The sequence below is a fragment of the Nannospalax galili genome, unplaced genomic scaffold (genome assembly GCF_000622305.1).
Source record: "Nannospalax galili isolate Female #2095 unplaced genomic scaffold, S.galili_v1.0 scaffold516, whole genome shotgun sequence".
Taxonomy (NCBI): Eukaryota; Metazoa; Chordata; class Mammalia; order Rodentia; family Spalacidae; genus Nannospalax; species Nannospalax galili.
The window spans coordinates 615112-637419 of NW_008338260.1; the positions used below are offsets into that span (position 1 = coordinate 615112).

At 46.4% G+C, this 22308-nt stretch overlaps 1 protein-coding gene across 2 annotated transcripts in view; it reads right to left on the reverse strand.

The window, feature by feature from the left end:
- Positions 1 to 2039: 2039 nt before the first annotated feature.
- Positions 2040 to 22308, reverse strand: part of Vipr2 (vasoactive intestinal peptide receptor 2) — a 76008-nt gene continuing 55739 nt past the window's right edge. The window contains exons 6-13 of one of the 2 annotated variants that reach the window (XM_008833064.2): positions 16230 to 16371; positions 10492 to 10642; positions 9746 to 9806; positions 8345 to 8414; positions 7850 to 7941; positions 5258 to 5387; positions 5150 to 5191; positions 2040 to 4245 (exon numbers count right to left, since the gene is read on the reverse strand). In XM_008833064.2, coding sequence (XP_008831286.1) covers positions 4072 to 4245; positions 5150 to 5191; positions 5258 to 5387; positions 7850 to 7941; positions 8345 to 8414; positions 9746 to 9806; positions 10492 to 10642; positions 16230 to 16371 — 862 coding nt within the window. In that variant the 3' untranslated portion in view covers positions 2040 to 4071. The remainder of the gene's footprint in view (positions 4246 to 5149; positions 5192 to 5257; positions 5388 to 7849; positions 7942 to 8344; positions 8415 to 9745; positions 9807 to 10491; positions 10643 to 16229; positions 16372 to 22308) is intronic. The other variant, XM_008833065.2, reaches the window with a different exon arrangement.

A 22308-nucleotide genomic window follows, 5' to 3' on the forward strand; every position in this document is an offset into this window, starting at 1 on the left:
AGAAGGGTGCGTCCCTTTTCTTTCCATCTGCAAAGAACACTTTTCTATATAAAAGATGCCCCAAATCCTTTGTAAGGGTTCTGTTCCCAAGCAGCATGTTCTGAGGTGCCTGCTGGCAGTAATGATGACATTGTGAAGAGCCATGGTCTCCACTGAACTGCTTCTCCTGTCCTTGTCCCTATTTCCCAAGAACAATAGAGTTAATTTGTAAATGGCCAGAGGTCTAAGTGGTCACAGCAGAGAGAGGCTGGCTCCTCACCCAGTTTGTTAGTGGGTTAGGCTGAGGCTTAACTTTAAACCAGAGTTAGAGAAAAATCTATAAAGATGATGGTAGGTGTCCTTGCGAGCAGGGTCTAGGAATCCTCAGGAAGCACTAGACAGGGCTGTTTACCAAGTGCATAGTGACTTTAGGAGTGGTATTGGCCTTTTGCCACCCCAGGTCCCAGGCCTGCTCAGAGCCCAGCGTCCTCAATTCCATTTTTACCTGTAGAAGTTCATAATGGGGACATACTCAGATAAACATAGGTACATGTGAAAATAAAAATTTAATGAGGAATTGACCCAGTATAAAGCAGTTTCTGAAAATACTATACCTCTGAGCTGGGGCAGGGGTACATCTTTGATCTTAGTACTCTGGAGGCTAAGGCAGGAGAATGGAGACTTCAAAGCCAGACTGGACTATATACTGGGGCCCTGTCCTGAAAAAGAAAAAAAAAATTCAGTTGCTCATGCAGAAGGGAAAGACCAGATGGCCATTCTGGCTTGATTGAAAAAAGCTGGCTAAGAACCTCTATGCAGCCTGACCTAATTTCCATGAGTAAACAGAGAGAGGGTGAGCAGGAAGTTGTCTGTGTGACAGAAACGTCCTAGAGGCCAGCATCCAGTTCACAATGGCCACTTCTGGCGGTACAGGAGGAACTCAGAACATTTCACTTCCTGTGTAACAACTGCCCACAAACCTGAAGTTTCACAACTCTTCTGGAAAGTTTGTATAACTTGAAACAGCTAATTAAAAATGGCTGGGTTTTGGTGAGAAAGGAAAAACACATGCATTCTCACAGATGGAGAGGGGCTTCTCAGAGTGGCTCCCAGTTGTCCTAGCAGGCTGACTCTCCTAGGCCCATCTGCAGAGTGGTGCTACCTGGGGTACCTCAACCCAAGCACCCCAAGCAGACAGGACAACTGCTATCCCAGAGGGCCCTGCAGAGCCTTCTCTTCCTGTCTGCTTTCTCTGAGGAAAATTCCCCAGAAGCTGGACTACCTGGCTCATTTCTATGTTCATCCTCTTGAGAATTTGATAGTGTGCAGAGTTTCTGACTATACAGCAGCAGTATGGTGAGTGTGGAGTAGGAACAGAATTTATCTGCCTCAGAGCTAAGTCAGAGTACACAAGCATCCACAGTCAAGCACACACACATGCACAGACTCATACCTGAGCACACCCACCCACATGCACACACAAGTGAACACCCATAAGTACCCCCGCAGCACATACCCATGTAGTCCCACTTGAGCATGCAAACCTGCATGCATACACATGAACCCCTACATACATATAAGCAAACCCACTCAAACTTCAGCACACACACACACCTGCATATATAACACCCACTTGAGCACACATGCATGAACACTCATGTGTACACATGTACCTGTAGGCAAACCCAGTCACAATTGAGCATATAGGCACAAAGATACCTGTGTATATACCTGCATATACACACTCATTCATGCACACACAACTGTGTGCACATCTTCCATGCACACACATAAATTCTGGCCTACTGTGTTGACAAGGATCATGTTCTGCAGGGAAGGCATTAGGGCTGCAGGGCAAGGATAGCCAGGTGTCTCAGGCACATCTGCAGGGCTGCCACTCACACATTTTGGCCAATGCAGATCTACTTTCTTGCATCTAGACCTGTGAGTAGGATGATCTAGAGTCAGAGGACCTTTTTCCAGTGCAGTACACTGTCTGTACCTTTTTGAGTGCAGCAGCACGCAGCTGTGTTCTCAGCAACACTTACGGTGAACTCTCAGACAGAATGAAATCAGGTTTATTGCAGTATGTACACAGCTCAGTTCCACTCTGTGGTGCAGTTTGTGGACATTCCACATATAACACATAAGAACACATGATGACCATGTTGTCACTATCTCATCTCTGCTTTCCATCAGCTCTACTGGTGCCCAGGTTACAACCAGCTCATCCCTTCATCAGGGAGAGAACCCAGGTCCAGCTTTGTTTAGTGTTAGCATATGCTGGGCTGAAGTGACTGTTTCCCTTACACATCTAGATGTCCCATGTGTGATCAGTGACTGCTCGTTGGCTGACAGTTGCTTGTGCTCACAGGTCCTCCATGTTTGTGCAGGGTAATGGCACAGTGTCCATACGTGGTTGTTGGTAGGACATTTTCAGATACAGTAAAGTTTTGTTTCTTCAGAACTGCTGGAGTAAGCTGCAGTAGTGCTGGAGGCAGGTCCAAAGAGAGTCAGGGCTGTCCCCAGGGCTCCCAGTATCCACTTCTTTTCTTTTGCTGCACCCACTGCCACTGTCAACAGCTTTTTTCTGAGGTATCTGGCATGGGCCATTTGCTCCCCACGTCCTGCCTTCTAGCCTTGCAGCCTCAGGAGGTGGCAGGTTAGCAGTGTTTTCTAGGTCCTCTGAGCTGTCCACCCACTGAAACTATAGACAAACTGGGGGCTTGTTCAGAGTTGGTTGAGGCAAAAGGCCAGGAGTGTCCCATGGGATAGTACAATGCAGTTGGTCCAGGTTATTCAGGTCAGAAGCCTGGCCTCTGGGTCTGATCTGGTCTCTAGACAGTCACTGCTCTGTTATCCTAAGGCTCCCAGGTACTTTTATTTCCTGGGACCTGTGAGTGGGACCTTCACTTTTGCTGTCTCCTGACCTCAAAACCTCTGGTACAGCTGTTGAGGTCACTGGCATTTACACAGCTTGGGTCTACATGTCACTGAAGCCACAGGAAAAAGATTTTGCTGCCCTTATCCTTTGAGCAGGGGGTAAGTGATATAAAATGTGTTCAGAATGCCAGATCCAGCAGCTGTGGCCCTTGCACTGGGCAGAGGCATAGTCTTCTAGGGTCTCTGGGCACTACAGGGACCATGCCCTCCCACACTTTGGCTGCTTCTGCAGCCACATCAAGTACCTTCCCTCAGATCCACCTGTCCATTTCTGCAAATGAAGTAGGGAAAGTGAGGAGTGCTACTGGTAAATATTGGATAGGTGTACTTGATGCCACTTTACATTTGGTAAATCATTCTCCATTTAGACAAATGGTGGTTTTCATTAAAAATAGAACAGGTTTCCTGTCACTCAGAAAACATCCTTGGGCTATGTGGACAGTCACCAGGATTGTAGCCTGAGAGTTAGCCTGAGAGATCCCAGAGCTTCTGCCAGCCTTACCACTTGCAGGAAGTGGCAGGTACCAAGTACCCTAGGAGAATGTGGGTTTCTGGCTGGGCCACTGAACCATGAACACCCTCTCTGACTTCTGTCATTACAGAATGCCCCAGGGAGTGGCAAGGGTGTGGCTGTATGGGTGTAGAGGTTTGGAGCAACAGTCCCAGAGGGCAGGACCGGAGGCCAAGGGAACCAGGCAGCCTCTTAGGCAGGGTGGGCTGCTCCTGGTTGCTTTCCCTGGTCTGCCACAGATTGAGGAAGAATTCCACAGAAATTAACACTCATGTGTCAGTTGCCACTGCCAGTTCTGGACATGGTTCCCCTGACGGGAGGCAAAAAGGAAACCAGAAACCCTCTCGTCGTCTTCAGAGGTGGCTGGGCCAAAGTACCGGTTTTCACGTTCAGGGCCATCTTGCTTTCCCGCTCTCTTTGGAAGTCTACCTGCCTATGCAGCTGAGCCATGTTGTGAGCATGATGGTCTAAAGGCTGGAGTTTGATGATAATAATTAGTGTTTCAATCAAGTTACACAGTGGGATCAGGGCAAAGACCAGGACTGACCCAACAGGACATCCAACACTGCGACAGCAGAGGAAGCCAGCAAACACATGTGTCAAACCTAGCAGCACTGTCAGCTTTGTGTGACATACAGCTAGATGACTGAGGTCTCTGTCTGCAGGAAAGACTGGGCACGGGAGCCACGGTGTATCTGCAGGGCACTTTCTGAGCCATTCCGGGACATGGACCAGCTATGCAGCCGGTAGTCCTGGTTCCCAGGCTGGGTCAGGCACAGACCTCGCCACTTTCTCTTCAGCTCACACTGTACCTAGGGAGGAAAGCATCAGTGAAGGGTCAGCTACGAACATAGGAACTCATGTGCTCTGCATAGACATAAAGCATGGGTTTAGCCAACAGACAGCAAGTGGCTGGTATATTTTCAGGAGAGCTCTTCCCCTAGAAGCCATAGGATGGGTGCTTTGGCCCATCCCCACTGCTGGTTCCTGGGGAGGAAGTTTTACCCTCAGGAATGTGTTAGGTGAGTGAGGAGGTGTAGGCAGAACACATCAAGCTGTAGGAAATGGGTCCAGCTTTGTAGACACCAAAAGGCTTCACTGTTGCAGCACGGGGCTTGGAGTAGGGGGTATAGGAGATGGTATAGCCTCAGGGCCGCTGGGGATACTGTTGTAGTGTGCTTTGCTCTGGCACAGTCCTATGGTTCCTGTAGGGCTTTTAACAACTTCTCCTTCTGAGGACTCTGAGTGAATAAGGGGCTAGAAAGGAGCAGGTATGTTGGTTCTAGAAAAGCTTTCCTTATAACTGCAGAGAGCAGGTTACTAGGTAAGGGGCACATAGTGACAGCTAGCAATGCCTGGGGAGAGCAAGCTCTGGGGACTGAGGGTTTCAGGAAAGGGGGTTACATAAGAAGAACTGGGTTCCCACTTTGTCTTGGGACAAAGTGATACATCTCTTGATGAGGCCCAGACCCTTCTACCAAGCCCTGACTTGCTGGACTCGATTGTGAGTTGAAGAGAAGATGCTGATCGTGAAAGAGACACTGAGTGGAGGGAAGAAGCTCAGTTTGAGGGGAAGGGGTAGAAACCATGCTAAGATGGGGCTTCTGGTGCAGTAGATTTGCCCTTGGTCATGTAGGGCCCAGCCAGGCAGAGGCAGGCAGTGGAGCCGACCCTGATCCAATGTCTATGCTCAGTTTCTGGTGACAAAGGATTTACCTCGCTGTTCAGGAAGCAGTACAGTATCGCTACGACCAGGCCCTGTAAAGAGACAGAGTATCAGAGCTGCCTATAGCTTGCAGCACCCAAAGCACTTCCCACACTTACCTGGAAGGAACCGACGCAAAGTTCAAACAGGATCTGGTATGTGGAGGAGATGCCGATGGGGAAGGCAGCAAACACCATGTAGTGGACACCAAACAGTGGTATTAGCAGCAGTGTGGATTTGGCGAGCCTCCTAGCAAAAAGAGAGTAATGTGATGCTTTGTGGCTCTCCTCTCCTCCACCACACTAGGCCATGGGAGGTTTCAAAGGCTGATAGTTATGGGCAGGGAATACGCACAGGAGTTTACTCTTTTTGTACTCATTGAGCCCCCTCTTTGTTCATTTGGGCAGAATTTGCAAATATATCCATGTGATTTTGCTCATGAGGGGAAGACCCTTAGAGGGCATCTTGTGTAGCTCACCAGCTATGATTGACTTTCAAGGGACTTATTGTCCTTGTCACCAATGCCAATAGGTGGGTTACACTAACTTGAATAAGAAAATTCAGGTGGGGCTGAGCTGTAGTTCAGTGACAAAGCCTACTATGAACAGGGCCCTGGATTTCATCCTCAGCACTTGGTTGGGGGTGGGTTTCATGGGGCAACCTCACAATATACTCTCTTGCTGATCTAGTCAAAATGAATTAATTTTTCTTGGCACTTGAGTTACCTCAGTCAAGGCTTCCCAGACACCTACAGCATTGGAACCTCCTGGAAGCCTTGTCATAGCTCAGATTCCAGTCCTTATCAGGACTCGAACACTAGGGCTACAGACTGACAAATCTGCATTTCAGTTTGCAGTGATGTCTGAGAACCCACTTTGAGAACCACTGCTTTAGGCTTGTGGCTCCACTGCTCTTCTTTGGAACCCCAAGGTGATTTTGACACCTCATTCTGCCAGGTACCTCCAGCTGCTCAGGAGTGAGGGGTCACCTGGAGAGGACAGTTGTGTGGGAGCATTTTGCTGGCTACTAAGTGAACGCCACTAAGCACTTAGGCAGCCCCACCTCCTCTGGACTCAGCTGGGGGAAGCAGGAGGCTCCTCCTGGCTCCAGTCTCACTTCTTTTCTTACCTCCAAACACTTAGGAAAAACATCAATTTCTCCAACTGCTTTTCAAGGCATCTTCCTTAAGACTACACTGAACAGAGGATACAAGTTTTAGACATGTGCTTTCCCCCAAACACCATTTCCTATGGGGTTTATAGAGAGCAATATTTCTTGCCTAATGGATAAACTGCATAGAAGCTTGGTCTCTTCTGTGATGGTCCTGTGTGAGTGGTAAGTATTTCCCCCAGCAGGATGTCACTGGCTGCTGCCTTGCAGATGGGAGCCTAGTATGGCCTAGATCTACCCATCTGTCCCTACGGAGGAGTTGTGGGTGAGGCAGGCTTCTAGTCTCTCTTTGCTAAAACGCAGGGGTGAAACACAGCCCTCTGCCCTTCTCGTCACCCTGGAAAAGCACAGATTTCATTACCCCATATAATTTTGTTTCCAAAATGAAAGCATCCATCTCAAAACCTTCTTAACTAATACTCCCCAGGAACTCAGAGAAAAGGTCAGCACAGACACTAAACAAGATTTGCACAAAATCCAAATTCAATTGAAGGGTGACCAAGAACGTGTTCCTTCTGCTTCCCAGGGCTGCAGGAGGGAGGCCTGAGGGCTTCCAGCACTTCCTCGCAGACAGCATAGTCAGCCCATACCTTGTTACCTGCAGCCCGACAGGTTACCTCTTCAGGTTGGGCCACACAGAGAAACTCCTTCCTGGGTTTTTATGCACAGCATGGTACAATTATGACATAAACGACCACCAAACCCTTTCTGGATTCTTTTTTGTCGGGCACTGAATGTCTTCCAAGGATTAATTCAATTGTTTCTCAAACCTAACAGGCAAATATCCTTTCCATTTTACAGGGGAGGGGACAGAGTACAGGGCAGGTCCCCTCCTGCAGAGTTCTGTTGTTCGCTCAGCTGCATTCTTGAGGGGGAAGGAACTGGATGCATGCAGTAGCTCCCAGCTGGCTTGTAACTGGGGACCTACTGGAGTGATACAGCTTTTAGCCAGTACAGGCCCATCTGAGCTCAGGCTCCTGAGGTGCAAAAAACCATCAGCACTGATCCTGTGTTCATTTCACACATGAGTTTTCTTTTTCTTTTGTGAATTATGGGTAGTTTATGAATTCCTTGGAGCATTATGAATAGGTGACATTCCTGACCTCTGCCCTGTGCCCTTCACTTAACACACAGTTTGTCAGATTGTTAATAAAACAGGGCTAGGTATAAGGTGCCAGCAGTGGATGTGCAGCCCAGCCCCAGGGTCTGGTGGGAAAGACAGTCTTAATATGAAGAACGATGTATGGTCCACGGGGATGGCAGGCTGCATTTTCATAGCAGGACCACACACCTAAGGAGCACCCCTATTACAAGACTGTCCACATGTTGTCAAACATGAGAGAAGGTTCCTGTTTTAAGCATCACCATGTAGGCATGGCCCTTTGCCCCTCTGAGTGCTGGGCTGGCAGACCCGGGTGTCAGTGCAAGCTGAGCCTGTGGCCACCGAGATACCTTGAGGACCTTCTACAGGTCAGAACTGGGCTCTACTTTCCATGTACTTGGCTATATGTGTTTCCCAAGCTGGACAAGTGGATACTCACTTGTACTGTGACTGGTCATTGCCACCAACATCTGGGGAAGTTAGCTTCTGCAGTAAGATCCTTATAATGCTGACAAACAGGACAAAGTTGACCTGCACAGAGATAACACAGGGCCACTTGATCTGCTGCAGAGATGAGCCTGTGGGCATCTGCAATCCCATCCCTGCCCACCCATCGCAGGATTTAGTCACCACCTGCCCCAACCACTAGGTCTACCCACCACACCATAGAGGGCCTCATCTTGGCATTGAGGTTACCAATGAATAAGGCTGTGGTTGTCTGAGCATCTGGAAATGCATAACAGACAACTGTAATCTCCTTTAGGCTTCAGATCCTAAGGATCTTCATTTCTCAGGGCCCATCTTTCCCTGGGAACTGCCCTGGAGGTGATAGGGCCTTTCTGTAGGAAGGTAGAAGCCACTTGCACACAGTGAAGCATGGTGCAGGTACATAACAGAGGGGCAGAGCCTTGCCTTGCCACAGGCAGCTACTTACTACAATAGAAATTAGAATGGGCATCCGAATGACCCACCAAGGTATGCTGTGGTCGTTTGTGTCCCAGCAACTGTTAGAGAGATAGAAACTGGTGTCATACTGACTCTATCTACAAACTAGGTTCTCAATGAAGAATGGGTCAGCTGAGGGCTGACCTCTTACATGGAGCTTACGGAACCAACCTGCCACCTTCACAGGCATCACATTCCATCTCTCTATCTGACAAAGCTTATCAGGTTACCCTGCTCTATATCCCACTGCTCTGCATGTAGAGTGAAACAGCTGTCCTCAGAGACCCAGCTTGACAGCCTGTTAATGGAGAGGTGGGAAGGAGTGTATCCCCAGGGCCCCATAAAGCTGTGGTTTTAATTCAAGGCTTGCATTCTAAGTTCACCTGATGTCATGAAGAAGGATTTTTTCTTCTGAAAATTTTTTCCACCCCACAGTGGTTTAAATCTATATTTTAGATGAAGAATTTAAGAATGCCTTGAGAGTGGTTGAAGTGGGCCTGATTTTCCATGATGGTTGTCTGTGGCATGACTATACAAGGCTTCCATATTCCCTTGGCATTCACCGTCCACAGTGGACACTGATGTTTCAACAAGAGCAGAGATGACATCTGTGGTCTTGGAACCCAGCTAATTTGACTCTGAGAGCTCAAACTCATGTCCATTCTCTCAGGAACCCCGAGGGCTGAGGCGCCTGCCAGCTGACACTGCCTCAGCTGTTAGTTCTGCTGACCTGAGGGTGACTGGGCCAGAGAGCCCAACTGAGGAAGAACTGTAGGAGGTGGAGTGTCTTTCAGTTGTTAGTGTATAAAACAAGGAAATGGATAACTTTAGACCATCTATCTATAGAGTGATCTGTTGCTCAGTGGACAACTGACACCTTGGGGTCCTTTATGAGGTATATCCAGGCTGGGGATGCCTGGGCCTGTGCGTGGGGCTAGGGTCTGGCTCTTTGGTCAGAACAGGAGCTCCTGGATTGTGTCACTGCCACTGGGCTCAAAAGTTCTCAAGAGAGGAGCTGCTCACAGTGGCATTTAGTCAGTCACACAGCCTGATCTCAATGCTTTTGCTAAAGCAAACCTGCTTGCACTCTGCTTGGCTCTTTTAGGGGACACTGAGGAGCCATGTAAAATGTTAACCTTTTCTGCCTGGTTTTCCCCAGTCTTAGACTACAGGCCTGGCTTGATTTTCATGTCCCATATGAGCCTTCTTTCAAATACTGCAACCTACAGTAAGTAAGCCTATTTCTGTCTAGGTCTTCTACTCATGGGGTGTTAGAGTTGCATAGAAATGTCTAGCTTGTCCCTAATGGTATAATGGTACAAGCCTCTGGACACTCAACCAGCACTGCCAGGCTTTGTTTTGCAGGCAGGGATGCATACACAGTACTCACCCTGTATCTTCTAAAGAAAGGCGGGTTGCTGTCCACGCACCTATGCAGACACTGGGGATACCTGTAAAAAGACACCCATAAGATTGGCCATTGAGCATCAATGAGGAGCAGCACCTGTACATACCCAGGCTCAGGAGCCAGAACTATAAAAGATGAGTTTGTGACCACGGTTCATATGGAAGCTTTTACCAAATGTCTTCATTAATATGCACATGTTTACACTTATGCCTTACTAAGCAGCAATATGTCTGAAAGCTGAGAATCTGGCCAGGGCTGAAACCCGGCTACTGAACACAGGGAGGCCAAGCAAGAGGGAGACATTCTCACTCCTCATTAATGCTCTGGGGGCTTTACATTTGCCCTTCCCAGCCTCACAATGCCCCTCTCCTGCCTTCCTGCTCTGGGCAGGGCAGGATTCCTGCCTGCAGGCAGATGTGTCATTAGCCTGCTGCTCTCTGATTTCCCACTGTTGATATGAACTGACTGGGAAAAGGGAAAGGCAGAAACCATTTTGGTACTTGTTAGCAGCTCAGCTTCCTTTGAGGTGAAGAGGCCATGAAGGATAGAACTCTAGAGCATTTTAAACCAGGTCCCTGGTTACTAGAAATATTCAGGTATTGTCTTTAGGAACCTCAGTGCACCTAAGGTGCTCATGCAGTATACCCCTGGGGCAGCAGTGTTCTGAGCAGAGGTCTTAACACCTCGGTCAAATGGGAATCAAGGTGAGGTGTACAGAGAGACCTTACCCCATCCAATCAGAAGGTAGGCCAGGAAGCACCTGCTTGGGGGAAGGATGGCCACCAGAAGGGTGTGCAGGTAGAGACCCTCCACCAGGAGCCAGTAGAAGTTCGCCATGATGCAGTACTGGAAGAACACCAGGCTGAGCTTGCAGCCGACCTGGAACCAGAGACAGCAAGGGAGAGTGCTCCTTGGTAAAAATAGTTAAGGCAGGCAGAGCTGCTCTGTTTGGATAAGTTGTAAAGCATTGCCAGGGTCTGGCTTGGAGGGGTGTTGTAAATATATTGGCTTGGCAGGGGCCAAGAATGTGTTATGTTGAGGTAGAACCCTTAGTATACACAATGCCAGGGACCATCTATGAGAAGCCTCTGACTCCCTGAGGGCAGAAGAGTGGGAAGAGAGGTGAGAGTAAACACTCCCAGGAACAAACACTGGGTCCAGGGAGCCAACTGCTGGCTCCCTTCCTGGACACCAGGATGAGACACGCCTCTTCCCACTTGCTCTGTCTTTTTGCCCTGTCACTCCGCCCCTTCTCTCTGTACTTTCCCCACTCAAGACTCTCATCCTCCCCCAGGATCTGCAATGGAGAAAGAGAGCACCTGCTGGCCAGAGACAGGTGGACTGCTAAACAAGGAATGAGCACTGGAGAAGGCTGAAGGACTGTGGTCATTTCCCTTAACAGAACATCAGGTGATAATAAGTCTGGGAAGAGAAAACAGTGGGCCAAAGCTAGGTTCCTAGACTTTCAAAATTTTCAGAACCCTCTAAGATACTATGTCATTTTTTCCCCAGTAAAGAGCATTTCAAAACTCTTAGGAAAAATAGTTCATTTGTTGGATTTTCTTTTGGTTTTTGTTTTTCAACTTTAATTTCTCAAAATTTAAAACACTTTTTACATTCAGGGTCAAGTACCTTAAGGCCTTGTCAGTTAGCTAGAAAGACCACTGTGTTTTAAATAACTCTGCCTATATGTGTGTGTGTGTGTGTGTGTGTGTGTATTTGTGCACGTATGTATATACCCACGCCATGTACAGATACAAAAGTGTTCTCACCCACCTGTGTATGAATATGTACCCTCTGTGTGCATAAATAAATCCATTCCACATGGGCCAACCCATATATATATGAATATCAACCTACATGTATATATACTGTGTATCTATATGTGTGGCTATGTACTTGTATAGATACAGAAATAAAAATGGAGTTTGGAGTGGTATTCTTTTTCAGCAAATTTTACAGTCACATAGTTATAGAACATGAAGTTGAAATCCCTGATATATTTAGCCATATGAAAGGAGACCAAAGATTAAAACAGAGTGATTGTATATTGTACATCATACATGGGGTTGGATGTACTTATGGGCAGCAAGGAGGCATTTCCAGCTGGCCTACAGGATCATGGGGGCTTGACTATAACACCCATGGAGTGCCACACCTGCTCTAGCCTGCTCCAAATGCCATGGTCTTATGTTGCATTGCCTTCTTTTTCTCCAAAGCACAGCAAGGTACAGAGCAACTCTTGTTTGTAGGAACAGCTGGACAACAGAAACTTCTTACTGTACACCTTCACCATCAGTGATTGTAGCAACTTCTGACCTGGGCCTGGGAGCCTGGGCATAACTGTCACAACCACAGCCATGACAACAAGAAAACCTCTCATTGGAATAGTGAGTGAAATAAATCAAATTTAAATCCTTTGGGAGGTGAATCTGGGAGGAAGCAACCTCATGTGAATGTATCTTGCTTTCTCTCAACTTTTGATAAGGGTTATCCTACTTTAAAGTACAAAATGAGTAAGTTATAAGTGAATTAAAGACATAGATGAATAAAATTAAAAATAAATATCTCTTAGAAAACCTGAAAACCAAACACAAATATAATGCTAGAAGGCTAGAAGACAATTTTAATCAAACAGACACTGAAAACTTTTAGAAGGGAAAATATCATAAAAATGCAACTGACAAATGGCAAATCTGGAAACACATTTATAACAGAAACACAAATGCTAATTTCTGTAAGACAAAGATGACAGGCACATTTCACAAGGAAAGACAGCACAATGTTTGGGGGGGACTGAGAGGACTCCAGGAGGTTGGTTTCCCTTGACAGTGTTGAAAGGATCCCTGGCTACCAAGGAATGAGCATCGTATCGAATTCCTGCTGGTCTGGTGTACACAAAGGACCATAGCCAGCTGTTTCAGCCTTCTAAAAAGCAATCAATCAATACTCTTACAACTTAAAATGTACCTGCCATTTGCAAGGCATTGAATGATGTTCCCCTAGGTTCGTATGTTGATCCCTAGCCCCTAGGTTGACTGTGTCAGGAGGGGTCTTTGGTTGGTGAAGAAGTCCTGAGGGTGAAGCTTGGTGATGAGGATGCAGTTAAGAAGCTGGGTTCTTTCTCTATGATCAAGAGACCTCATGAGACATCAAATTGGAAGTGCCTTGACCCTGGGCTTTTGGCTTCCAGAACAGTAAGAAACATGTGTCTGTGCTGTCATAGCTGCTCAGGTTGCCAAGACTCTCTGACCTGACAGCTCCATCTGAGTTCCACATGCCTAGAGATATGATAGAAACATACAGAGCCAGGAGTATGCCCCAGCTGCAGAGCCAGCCAGATGAATTATGCTATTCCACATGGTAGCCCAACACATGACCTAGACAGCAGGGCACAGCTGACTTGAGGGCTTCTGTGGAGGATGAGCAGAAGCTGCAGAGGTATGCTTAGAATGACTTCATGTTCTTGCTCACACTGACAAACACTGCTTCTCATTTCCTCCCTTTTACTAACTGCCAAGTCTGGTCTATGAGGACCAGAGGTCTGAGTAACTCAGAATCCTCTTCTGACTTTACCTTCTACAATGGTGGCCTTTGACCCACACTACACAGGGCTCCTGGAGCCTGTTTCAGGGTTAGTTCAAGGACAGCAGGGAAGATTTAACAAGGCCAGGCAAGTGAGTAGCAAGCTCCTGATAGACCAAAGCTCTGCTCAGAAGCCTCTGTGTTTATATGTGCACACATATGTGTCTGGGATGCATACGCATGTGTGTGCATGCATTCATGCTTATGGTGCATGTGCACATATTTTTGGGCAATGTCTTGCACATGTATATGTCTGTACACATTTTTGTAAATGTGTTTATGCATTAACACGTTTTTGCATATCCTCTGCACACATGTGGGTACTGTCACTACTCTACTGAATTCTTCTTCTCACCTTTCTGCCATTTTGATATAGGCTGTGTGGAATGAGGACCCCCCAGTCCAGTTTCCAAGCCCTACAGTTGATCTGACCTCTCCTCACCCACTTAGTCACTCAGCTGTGGCCAGGCAGGAGCTCAGTTCTGGTCTGGTCAGGTGGCTGTCTGGGACTTGCTGTAAGGCTCATGGCTGTGGGGTATACACCTCCCTTGCCCAATAGGCAAGACCCAGGCTGGGTTTGGGCTTCTGAGAGTCTGGAAATCCTCAAAAGAATTTTCTCTGGTTTCCAGTGAGAATAAATTGCTCTGGTGCACACAAGACACTGAAAACTGAGGAAACTCTGCAGCCTCTAGCTTCATGGAAGAGCTGCTCTGCCAGCCTCCCTTAGCCAGGGAGAGGCTCAAGTTGCCTGAAGAAAGCAGCTTGCCCCTGTCTTGGGAAGCATCCCTGGGAGAATAACATTGGCTTAGTGAAACCCAGACAAGAATAAAATGTCTGAGAAATGGAGTCGGAAGGAAAAACGTTTCTTATTGCTCATGCTAAGGTTTGACTCCATTTTGCTAATTTACCCAGAATTTCGTCTTTTTGGTTGTGTGCTTGAGCTAACAGCTGCATCAGCTCTCCAGTCCTAATGTACTCAGGATTTTTTTACTCTTTCGATAGCCACCCCCCACCCCCGCTTGCTGTATTCTGCCCTTTGTCCTTCTCTCCCCTTTGACCTTTTCATTTTTGTAAGAATCACAGGGTCATCTGGTGTGGGGGCACAGCTGGATCCTTGACTAGATTCTCCAGAGCATTGCTCTGGGAACAGGCTAGAGGTACCTGTCCCTCTTCTCAACCCTTATCCCCAACCCTTGGCACCAGCCTGGGTGTGCTGGTGTCTGATTCTGGGTGAGTAGCAGGACTTGGGGTTGAATCCTCACATCCTGGGAAACTGTAGGATTTTCTCAGTTCGTCTCCTCATTTGTGATACAGTGACTGCTGGCTCAAAGGTTACTAAGTACTTGGCCAAACAGTGTAGGGAAATAGACTGGCATCAGAAGAAATTTAACAACGTGGGAGAAGGTGGAGACTACCTGGATAGGAGCTGGCAATGAGGGGGAAAGGCAAGATAGTACTTCAACCTGCTCAACTTCAGGGATGGCTGCTGCTTTTCCTGTCTCTTTATGTGAGGGGTTTGGGTCCTTGGGTTCTCAGTAGTAAGACAGTGCTGAATACTATTGCAGAGAGATGTGGGTATGAGTGGTCTGTGGGGATCAATTTCCTTAAGTAAAGAGCTAAGGAAAGAACTTGGAGCAGCTCTGACCACCGCAGTTAGGATCTGCCATTGTTCCTTGCTGTTCACTGCTGTCATGTATGTGAGGAGACACCCATCTCAGGACAAGAGCTTCAGGGATCTCACAATACACTACATGGCATTTTCCAGGTAACAGGTTTTTGACTTTGTTATCATGACAGAACTTTCCCTCCTCAACAACCCACTCTTGAATCATGAGACCAGAGAATGCACTTACCTACAAGGGGACAGTGATGGCTATACACAGATGACATGCTATGTAGCTATAAGATACTTTTTTGTTTCAAAATTAAACTATTTAAAATTTGTGTAGGTAAAAACTGGTGTCAGCACATGAATCTGTTTAACTGGAGCAGAGGAAGCCAGTTCGGGGTCCTGGTTCTTTAGGGGTACTGCTGACAACCTCAAGACTGAGACCACAGACCAGGAGAGACATACCAAAATACCAAACATGGAGTGTTATGTGCTAGCAGGAAAAAGTTGGGAACACTTGCATGTAGGAGGCTCTGAAATACTTGTCCAATTGACTTGAGTAGGCAGTAAATTATCACTGCTAACTCCACAAGCAGAGCCAAGGGAGAATGGCCATGTACATGAGATAGCCTCTTCTACACTGCAGAAACAAGGACATTGCCTGTCCTGTATTAAAGATATGGACTGAGTGTATGTAACATGAAGCTGGCCTCCCCACTAGCATTACCTGGGGTTTATTCACTGTGTGAGTTGGTTTCCTCCAGGAAAATGTGTGGAAGGAGCCATCACTTGGGATCTGGGTGATTTGGGCAAAAACATGCTTATCTACATTAAGACTTGTCACCTGCTGCTGCTGTCCTCAGCAATGTCTCAGCATTGGTCTGTCAGAGCCTAGGCTTGAAGCTTTTAGATCTCCCAGCCCCTGACAGTTTTTAGATGCCATCTACCCTTCTTGTGGACCCTCCTGGTCTTGGTTGCTGACTCAGACCTGCACCTGTCCAGCCTCTCTCCATTGCTTAGGTCTGACCAAGACTGTGACAGCACTGCCCCTCTTTTTTGGACATATCCATAGCCCCAGACTGCTTGGACTCATTATGTAGACCAGGCTGGCCTTGATCGCATAGAGATCCACCTTCCTCTGCCTCTCAAGTGCTCGGATTAAAGGCATGAGTCACCATGCCCTCATAGCACTGCCCGTTTGTCATGAGAGGAAAGAGACTGGTAGGTGCTGGGTCCCTCCTAGAAAGGAACTTGCCCTTGGCATAGGCTTACCCAGGAGGCTGGCTGATCATGGCAACGCAGTGTACCAGAGCTGGAGTAGAGTACACTGTCCTTGACCAGCACTGAGATGGCTCTCAGCATGAAGGAGAGGAAGAGGTTCAGGTGGATGTAGTTCCTGGTGCAGTGTAGCTTCCTGGGGAGCAAGAAGAGTTAAACACTGATGTTGTGGACACTTTAATGATCGTCTATGGGTTTTCTTCTTATGAAGTTAGCCACCTATTTAACTCTAGTCATTATAGTATATTTTGTTGTTTCCAGTTTTGAATCATGACAAACATTTTTGTACATGGACTTCGCCCTTTATTTCAGACTATTTACATAGGCTGGAGTTCAGGACAAATGCATAAAGCCAATCCAGGAGCTCTGTGCCTGAAGTTATCTATGCCACATTCCTGATGTCTCTCATGTGATCCCAGGACTCAGGCTTCGAAGCTCAATACAGACGTCCCATTTTCTTCCTCTGCAAGGTCTTCAAAATTTTGATGCTTCTATTTGAAATGGAGTAGCAGGACTGACTTTGATCACTCCTCAGATGATTAAAGGATACTTGGCCTCAAAGGCTTGGAGGAAGAGTCCTTAAGACTTGGGAAACAAGCTTACCAGGTTCAGAAAGTAAACAACTCACAAGTCTCAGAAAGTTCTTAAAACTTACAAGATGTAAGCAGCAATAGCTGCTGGGGAAAGGAGACTCTCCAGTCCACCTAGGTGCCTGCAACTGAAACGGGAGCTCCAGGGATACAGCTCTAGTGAGTCACCGTCCATGTTGATGGGCTTTCTGGTGAAGCAGCTTGTTGGGCAACCCTGCTGTTAAGGGTGGCTCCTTTCTCAGCAGGAGCTTCCTGCCTGACTTACTTGGAAAGTGCCGCCAAGCACGGATGCTTGGCCTCATTTAACATGACCTTTGACACAGTTACCTGGAGTAAAAACTACCGCCAGGTTTTTTCTATATGATAACTAGGCATTGCCCGATAGTCGGATGACAGGAGCCTTTACTGCCACATGTAAATAAAGCATACTATGAGCACCTATCAGCTGAAGCATTGGCTACTGCCTCCACACTATATTTTCCCTGACCCCCACTGAATAAACGGAGCTGTTTCACTGAGTCTGGAGCTGTTTGTATCACTGAACCTGTCTCCCCAGAAGGGCTTTCTTCCGTCAGTGCTCACTGGCCATCCTGACCCCGTTAGTCGCTTCTGCTCCCTTTGTCCTTGTGGAGCAGTGGACAACGACCCACGAGGAGAGGGAGTGACTCCACAGCAGCTGGCTTTAAGTCCATGTTCCTATAAGTAGCCTTTCATCCATACTCTTGTAAGCAATCCCAATAAACTCCTTGGTTCACTAATCTAGACTTGAGTGGAATTATTGTTTTGTTTCGTTGCTGGTATCTATCTGGGGTGAACAGACCGCCGTTCACTCATGCCTCTGTAGAAAGTCAGACATCAGAAACAGAAAAATAGACAAAAGAAAGAAAAATGAAGAGAGGTGGAGTACTGCCCATCACCTGCATAATGGGAGTCCCAGAGTTTCATTTAAAGTCACATGGAATTGCAATAGACTCTCAAATGGCCATAGCAATCTTAAAAAGAACAAACTGGAAGGACCCCTTATTCCAAAAGTTCCTGCAGACTATGGTGATCTAGCAGTGTGGCTCTGCAGATAGCTCAATGGAACAGACTTAGAGTCTTCAAGCAAATCATATAGCTATGGTCACTTGGTTTCTGATAAGGGTGCCAAGAACACTCAGCAGTGAGGAGCAATCTTTTCAACTACTGATGCTGAGCCACTGGATATCTACTAAGAGAAAGAAAGCTAGAATCCTGCTTCACAACATGTAAAAAACTCAAAATGAATCAGTGGAGAAAATACAAGAGCTTAGAGGTATAAAACTCTTCTGGAAAAACAGAAATTTTCATGAGCTTGAATTTGGAAAAAGTCTCTTAAATATGATACCCCCAGACACAAACAACATAACAAAGAATAAAGTGGACTTCATCAAAATTTTATATACTGAGTACACACTGGTAAGAGCTTAAAGACAACCTGAGGAATGGGAGACAACATTTGTAGACTACACTTATGATACAAGTTTGTATCTAGAATTTATAAAGAGCTCTTTAAACTTAACAAGAGGCCAGGAGTGGTGCCACACAGCTTTCTTTAATTCCAGAACTTACTAGGTGAGTCCTGCCTAAAAAATTAAAACTTAACCAGACACCAAACAATTTAATTAGAAACTGGGAAAACATAGGACACAGTAAATACACAAATGGTCAAAAGGCACATTTGGGGGCTAGAGAGATGACTTAGTTGATAAAGTGCTTGTTGTACTCAGCCTGAGGACCTGAATTAGACACCCCAGAACCCATGTAAAAAAGCTGGGTGTGGTGCTGGGGAGGGTGATCCCTGGGGCTTGCTGGCCAGCCAGCCTAGCCAAATCAGGGGGCTCCAGGTTCAGTGAGAGACTATCTCAAAAACAAGAGTCGAGAGTGGATGAGGAGGACATTAGACATCGACCGCTGGCCTCCACATGATGTGCTTTTGCACACACACACACACACACACACACACGTACACAAGTGTGTACATACCACACACACAAAACACATGAGACCATGAGATACCACTTCATTTCACACCCATTAGGATGGCAAAAATATGAGAAAAAAAAAACCAATAGAAAATTTTTTAAAAAGCGCTGGAAAGGATGTGGGGGGATGAGGCCTCATACGGTGCCAGTGGGCTGTGACATGGTGCAGCTGCTGAAAACAGTTTATTGGGCATAAGTTAACACAGAATTGCTTTTATGATCCAAAGACCCAGAGTTGTACAGAAGTATTCAAATAAAAAATGTGTATATGAATGTTCATATACACAGATAGGAACTCTATTTGCAGTAGACAAAAGGCAGAAATAACTCAAATACACAGATAAAAGAATAAGTAAGATGTGCATATATGCATATAATAAATATCCAATTTGGAAGAGGCAGGAAGTATTGACATGTCCTGAAATTATTATGGAGAGGAGTTGACAGAGGCTGCATACTGCAGGATCCATTTATATAACACATGAAAACTCAGTAAGTATATATGAGCAGAAAGCAGACTGAGGGGTTCTAGGACCTGGAGGGAATAGGGACTAACTGCTTAAGGGGTACAGAAAAGTTGTGGGACAAGACTGTGATGATAGTTGTACAACACGTGGAGTTCCCCTAATCTCCCATTGGTCAAGGGAGAAATTCAGCTGCATATGAAAACATTACTTTCTTTCCTGTGCTGGATAGCTTTACTGTCAACTTGACACATCTGGGTTGAGGGAGCCTCACTTGGGGAATTTCCTCTATTGGACTGGCCTGTGGCCATGTCTGTGGGACATCTTCTTGATGAGTGATATGGGAGAGCCCAGCCCACTGTGGGTGGTGCCTGTGTTGCATAAGAAAGCAGGCTGAGCAGGGGCCAGGCAGCAAGCCAGTAAGCAGCATTCCTCCATGGCCTGTGCTCCAGCTCCTGCCTCCAGGTTCCTGGCCTGAGTTCTTACCTTGGGCTCCCTGATGAACTGTGACCTGGGAGATGTAAGCCAAATAAACCCTTTCCTCCTCAAGTTGATATTGGTCAGAGTATTTTGTCACAGCAATGGAGAAACAAACTAGGACATTTCCTGACAGACATTGTTTCAGTGATGGAAAATTTAAAATAAGAAGTTACTGGAATTTATCAGAAATTTAACACGAGGAGCTGATTTTCCATTATTGTTTCATTCTATGGTATAAGAGTAAAAATATTTCTGCTCACTTTTTCTGAAGCAGTTGCTATAAAAACCATCAAGAATGCAAGCAGCAAAATCTTTCTGTATAGCAGGGTATGGTGGCAAACACCTTTAATCCAACACTCCAAAGGCAGAGGCAGGAGGCTCTCTGTGAGATCAAGGCCAGTATGGTCTACATAGCAAGTTCTAGGCCAGGTGGCACTACAGGGAGACCCTGTCTCAACAACCAACTAACCAACCAAGCCACTAACCAACCAACCAAGCAACCAACCAACCCACCAACCCACCAAACAAACAAATTAAAAAACAAAACCCAAATCTTTCAATATATGCCTGTAGAAGCTAGGAAGCACTGGGAGACTATGGGACAATGGAAGCAAAGGGACCAGAAGATGTAACATCCCTGCTCTCTGCCAGGCTTGCTGTGTAGTCACTGAGACAGGGTCTTCTCGTAGCCCCACCTGGCCTGGAACTCACTATGTAGACCAGGCTGGCCTTCAATTTACAGAGATCCGCCTGCCTCTGCCTCCCCACTGCTGGGACCAAAGGTGCGCGCCACCACACGCTGCTTGTTTTACTTCCTTAAAAAATAAACATTTTGCCGGGCGTGGTGGTGCACACCTGTAGTCCCGGCCCTTGGGAGGCAGAGGCAGGCAGATCTCTGTGAGTTCAAGGCCAGCCTGGTCTGCATAGTGAGTTCCAGGACAGCTGGGGCTATAGGGAGACCCTGTCTCAAAGAGACAAAAAAAACCAAAAAAAAAACCAAAAAAAACCCAAAAAACCCAACATTTTGTTTATAACTCTTCTGTAACACCTTTAAGAAGGCTTGCAAACTTGACTTCTGAGCAACAGACCAACATATCTGATTATCATCCACTCTGCTCACTCTAGTTACCCCAGAGTACATGCTTATTAAAAGCCTATTGATTTTTCTTCCTATGAATTAACAAGGATTTTTGGTTGTCCTATGACTGTGTTCTGTGAATACTTTGATGATGTACACTGATTTAATAGGTATAAAGTTCAGTATTCTTAAGAAATAGTAATTTTTAATTGTGTGGGATCATTAGGAAACAAGCTGTTCAATACAAATTTGTGTCCTAGATTATTAAGTACCAGCCGTTTTAAAACCTTGTTTTTTAAAGATTTATTATTATTATTTTTTAAATTTTTATTATTTTTATTTTATGTGTATGCATGTATTGCCTGCATGTAGGTAAGTGCACCTGTATCGTGCAATGCCCAGAGAGGTCAGAAGAGGATGTCGGATCCTCTGGGGCTGGAGTTATGGTCAGTTGTTATCTGCCATGTGGGTGCTGGGATTCAAATCCAGGTCTTAAGAAAGAACAACCAGTGTTCTTAACTGCTGAGCCATCTCTCCAGCCCCTATTTTTATTATTTTTAAAATTATGTGTACGTATGTATGCCTGTGTATATGTCTTCATGTGTGGCAATGCTCCCAGAGTCCAGAAGAGGGTGTTGGATCCCCTGAAGCTGGAGTTACAGGTGTTTGTGAGCTGCCCAACATGGGTGCTGGGAACCAAACTTGGGTCCTCTGCAAGAGCAGTATGTGCTCTTAACCACTGAGTCATCTTTCCAGCACTTAAATGTCAGTCTTTTGAATTTAAATGAAGTTTCAAAATCTTTAAACACATTAAAAATGTACACTGCAGAGGATGTCCACCTGTGGTTGTGAAGGGGCAGCTGATGTGATAGCCCTCCTGAAGAGCCAATTTTCCAGAGGCGTTAATGGTATGAAGAGTAGCCAGGGGACAAGGATGCACTGCCTGAGCTCATCTCTGTCTACTCATCTCAGGGTAGAGCACAGGAAAGGCTGAAGCCTGGAGCCTATAAGGGTCACACATGAGGCTGATGGACAGAAGAAGGGTGGGCCCTTCAAGATATCCCCTATGAGGGGCAGTGATTCTGGAGAGCAGCATGCTAAATTCCATGGCAATTACCTGTTGAAGCGCCCCTTATCCTGTAAAATGTTCTTCTATGGGCTAGGGAGATAGCTCAGTCAGTAAAGTGCCTGTTGTACAATGTAAGGGCATGAATTTGGATCCCCAGCATCTGGCACATGTATGTAATCCTGTGCTAGGGATGTGGATACAGGTGGGTCAGCTAGTTTAGCTGAATTGATGAACTCCAGGTTCAGCGAGAGATCCTATCTTAAAAAATAAGGTGAGATCGATCAAGGAAGGCAGTCAGTCAACTTCTGGTCTCCACATGTACATGTGTATGCATCCACACCAACACATACATATACCATGCACTCTTTCTCCCACAAATTTCCAAGGTG